General features: G+C 45.7%; 2 protein-coding genes across 2 annotated transcripts in view; one reads left to right on the plus strand and one right to left on the minus strand.

Moving 5' to 3' along the window:
• LOC135109664 (histidine--tRNA ligase-like) overlaps positions 1–5,000 on the plus strand; it is a 138,229-nt gene that overhangs the window by 95,702 nt on the left and 37,527 nt on the right. The window lies entirely within an intron of this gene.
• Positions 1–5,000, minus strand: part of LOC135109665 (pituitary homeobox 2-like) — a 24,964-nt gene that overhangs the window by 3,803 nt on the left and 16,161 nt on the right. The window contains exon 2 of the mRNA XM_064021196.1: positions 35–173. Coding sequence (XP_063877266.1) covers positions 35–173 — 139 coding nt within the window. The remainder of the gene's footprint in view (positions 1–34; positions 174–5,000) is intronic.

Consider the following 5,000-nt stretch of genomic DNA (forward strand, 5'->3'; position numbering starts at 1 on the left):
TCTCTCTCTCTCTCTCTCTCTCTCTCTCTCTCACCTGTTCCGGGCGAAGGTGGCCTCCAGCTCCTGCAGCTGCTGCGAGGTGAAGTGAGTCCTCTGGCGCCGCTGCCGCTTCTTCTTGTTCTTGTCATCGTCAGACTCCGCCGAGCACGACTGTGACGGCTTCTCCCCCACGTCTGCAGAACAACACAGGCTCCAGTTAGCTGGAGGCTGATTACTGCTACTACTATGACAACAACACACTCTTGTTAGAGGCTTACTACTACTATTAGACTCATCGAGCACGACTGTGACGGCTTCTCCCCCACGTCTGCCAAACAATAGGACACACTTCTTAGTATTTAGTTTGGGAACTAATATTGCTATTACACACACACACACACACACACACACACACACACACACACACACACACACACACACACACACACACACACACACACACACACACACACACACACACACACACACACACACACACACGAAGACCTGCTACGCATCTACTATGAATTCCTGACAGTGTGTTGCAAGCTCCCTTGTTAGCTGGCCTGCTACACGACCTGCAACAACACACTAATATTTCCATCGCCCATTTCAGCTTAATTACGCACGTCTTTCAGCTGTTGATAAGAGACAGACACACTTGGCAGTATTATAACATTATTTCTCTCTCATTGATTTCCCAACAGCTGTTGGGGCACTTTAAATCAACCCAGTCAGTCTTTCTTTCTCCCCACGCCTTTCATCTTCACTGTATGTCGGTCTTGCCTCACGTAGGTAACTTGTAAATAACAGGACGGCGCACCATGGCATATAGTGTACACTGATAACTAATACCTTCCCTACTATTTGGCAGGTTTTCCCTAGTTACTAACCATTGAGACATTTCTTCTCGCTGTACAGTCACTTCCAAGCGTTATACTGGCTTGAAATTGGCAAATCTATTCCTTTAATTCCCTTTTTTTCTTGTCGATGTTTATAAAGACTCCATTGGTTTTAGTATTGGGGATTGTTGCATATCACACGGAAAGGGTTAGCAACACTTATGTATAACACAGGTACATTAGACAGGTGTCCTCTCATTACTCACAAATTGGGTCTACATACTCCATCTTCGCTATGACCTTCAAGCGGCACAGGTCAATGATGATATCAAGGTCACACTGCACACGAGTCACTTCCACTTCTTAGTTCACACAAGGTCAAGGTGTTCGGGTCACTCAGATGTTGTGACCTCTTCTGACCTCTGGCTAAGCGTTCGCGCCCCACGTTTAACCGGCAAGCAGCTGACTGACCCACTGACTGACCTTGTTTGCTGAGATGACCTCCCACACTGCTGCCCCCTCCCCTCCCTCTCTCTCATCCCCCGCCTCCCCTTCCTCCTGCCCGAATATTCTCCTCTCTCTCTCTCTCTCTCTCTCTCTCTCTCTCTCTCTCTCTCTCTCTCTCTCTCTCTCTCTCTCTCTCTCTCTCTCTCTCTCTCTCTCTCTCTCTCTCTCTCTCGCCTTCCTCATTTTTTTTCCTTTCTCTCCCCCTCTCCCCTTACATCCCTCCTCCTCCTCCTCCTCCTCCTCCTCCTCCTCCTCCTCCTCCTCCTCCTCCTCCTCCTCCTCTAAAGAAATTTTAATACATTTTCTCAGTTCACACACACACACACACACACACACACACACACACACACACACACACACACACACACACACACACACACACACACACACATACAAAAGTAGAAAAACAAGAACATATGCGCCATTTACGACAATCATAAGAGAGAAGGAAAGTGGGTTAGAGGAGGAGGAGGAGGAGGAGGAGGAGGAGAGAAAGGGCGGGGAGGAGAGAGGGAGCTAAGGAGGGAGGGAAATAGATACAACAGATCTCAGGTCAAACTTCTAAGTGTGTGTGTGTGTGTGTGTGTGTGTGTGTATGTGTGTGTGTGTGTGACCTGGTGACCTGGGCGGAGAACCTGGCGGAGGGAGGTCACACAGCACACCCCTGGGAGCTTTTAAACGGGGCAATTTGTCAAATATATGGAGGTGTGTGTGTGTGTGTGTGTGTGTGTGTGTGTGTGTGTGTGTGTGTGTGTGTGTGTGTGTGTGTGTGTGTGTGTGGTCTTGATTATGTTTTATTTTTCTTTGCTTAATTTTATTTTGGTTTGCTTATTCTCTCTCTCTCTCTCTCTCTCTCTCTCTCTCTCTCTCTCTCTCTCTCTCTCTCTCTCTCTCTCTCTCTCTCTCTCTCTCTCTCTCTCTCTCTCTCTCTCTCTCTCTCTCTCTCTCTCTCTCTCTCTCTCTAATGACTCGTCGCCTGGTTGCAAATCCTCAGGTCATCTCCCTTTTCCTCCCTTCTTTCCTCCTCCTCCTCCTCCTCCTCCTCCTCCTCCTCCTCCTCCTCCTCCTCCTCCTCCTCCTCCTCCTCCTCCTCCTCCTCCCTCCTGTCCACCTGAGCACACATACAGAACTAAAATACTTTCCTGTTTCATTTTTCATCCCTCTCTGCTTAGGAATTGAAATAAATTACGATTTTTCCTCTATTATTTTTAGACTTTGTTTTTTCATATTAGTTTTATTCGTTATATTTTTTTATTTAATTTTCTCATCGCGCGTTTCGTCTTGTATATCTATTTTTATTTTATCTTTTTTTTTTTTTTGTCTTTGGTTGTTTTCTTCTTTCCCGTAGTTTTCCCGTTCCTTGTTTCCTTCGTTTATCTCCTTCTCTCTCTCTCTTTTATATTCTGTTGTATTCTTATGTATTCTCATATGTCACTTTTCAAATTTTCTTTCTCTAGTTTCTGTTTATTTATTTATTTTTTTCATATAGCTCGTTCTTTCTTTCCTTCATTCATTCATTCGCTCCTTTATTCCTCTTCTTTAACGTTTTCTGTATGTTATTTTCTTTTTCTTTTTTATTTCACTTCTTCCTTCCTTCCTTCCCTCCTTCCTTCTAAAGCGCCTTTTATCATTAGCACTTCTTTTATTCTTACATCTTTCATTTTTCTTCATTTCTGTTTTAATTTCATTTGTATCCAATTTCGCTATTTTTATTTTCCATTTAACTCCCTCCCTCCCTCCCTTCTTCCTTCTCTCCTTCCTTCCTTCCTTCCTATATCTCCTCCTTTGTCGTGTCCTGTCACTAGTGCTCCTTTTCCTTCTCCTCCTGCCGCTGCTCCTCCATCGCTTGGCCTTCTTCCTCCATCCCTCTTCCTTCCCCTCTCTCCTCCCCTTATCTCGTTCGTCCGTTCTGATAAATCCGCCTTGAAATGTTCCTTCGGGGTAATCCGGAGACACAGGCCGGACTCCACGTAAATCCAATTAATCCTGAAGGTGTCGCCGTCTGGCCCCTGAATCCGGCCCGCGCGCCCATTACCTGCCACTAAATCACGGCTAAACAGGATTGGTCCAGTCCACACGCCGCCTTGACCAATCACACACGCCCGCCTGTCCGCTGCCCTCCTTGGGGTGTGAAGTCATTGGCTGCTAAGACGGTAAAGTGGTTATGTTATGTTATGTGTGTCTCATTTCACTGCTGGTTCGTTTTCTCTCGTTTCTTTTTTTTTCTTTTTTTTTTTTAGTGTTTTATATGGTATGTTCATGTGTGGGTAGCGTAAATATTTTTTGGGGGATGCGTTAATAGTGTAAATATGTTTTTTTTTTTTTTTTTTTGGGGGGGGGGCGTTTGGTTGGGACTAAATTTATTCCTGTAGGTTTGTGTCTGTCCAGGGGCGATGCTGTGTCGCCTTCCCGCCCCGTGTGTTTTTGGTGAGTGAGTGGTATTGAGATGTAAGACTCGCGGCAATGTATTGGGGCTAGGTATTGGGTGTAATAGGGGCAAGCTTGGGGTGTAATGCGCATGTGTCATCACCAAGAGACAGCCCGTCCTCCCGAAATTGCTGGATTGCTTCTTACAGCCATTCCAGCCCTTCCCAGCTTTGCCTCGCCTCTCCCCCTTGCAAAAACATGGAAATTAGTGTGGTGGTTATCGTGCCTCATGTTATGGTGTTATGTTGCCTCGTGCTGCGTGTTGAGCCTTTGTTTACGTCACCCATCCGCCGTCGTACAAAACAGGGTCATTCTCGTACGCGCATCACCTGTGTAGTGCGTGTGGTTAATGTTCAGATTACATTCAAAACAGCCTCGTACGTTGATGGGAGGGTGTTGTATGTGTGTACGTGACTGACTGAATGGTTTGCTTTGCTTATCGTTGTTTGTGCTGTCATATTGTTGTTATTTTTATTTATTTATTTTATTTTATTTTATTTTATTTATTTATTTATTTTATTTAGTTATTTATTTATTTATTTATTTATTTATTTTTCTTTGCGTATTGTGTATACCTTCTTATTTCTTCATGGTTTCTTTCCCTCTCCGCTTTTTCTCTCTACTTTTTTCTTCTTAACTCTACTTAGCGGAACAAATCTGTGGTTGCCCTTCCTTCTTTTACTACAGATCCTTCTCTCCTTCTCTCCTTCCCTCGTTCTTTCCATTCCACCCATTCATCTGTTCGTCTTTGTCTCTTCCTTACACTCCCTCTCCTTTTTTTGCTCCCTTCCTTCTTTCGTGTCTCACTTCCCTTTTTTATCACCCTTCCATCTCCATTCCCATCTCCACTCCCTTCCTTCCGTCCCTCACTTCCTCTATCCATCCTCCCTTTTCGTCCCTCCCTCCCTTTCTTTCCTCCTTCCCTTCCTCCTAAAAGTGCCACGTGTCTTCAGTACTCGTGCCAACTTAGAACCAAGGTCAGGTCACGGATCAGGAGGTCACATGACTCATCCTTTGACGCAGCAGGTGATTGGGTGATGAGCTGGTAGGATGGGGTGACGGTATACCTGCGCAGGGAGTCAGGTAAGGAACAGGTGAGGGTGAGGTGACTAAGATGGGGAAGGTTGGGGAGGAGGGAAGGGAATCGAGCCTAGGTGTGAGTCTTCCCTAGTGACCTGGGCGCGGCGTGACCCTTTATGACCCCGTGGCCGGAGGATCATAAAGGAGCGTGTGTGACCTCGTGAA

The sequence above is a fragment of the Scylla paramamosain genome, chromosome 19 (genome assembly GCF_035594125.1).
Source record: "Scylla paramamosain isolate STU-SP2022 chromosome 19, ASM3559412v1, whole genome shotgun sequence".
Taxonomy (NCBI): Eukaryota; Metazoa; Arthropoda; class Malacostraca; order Decapoda; family Portunidae; genus Scylla; species Scylla paramamosain.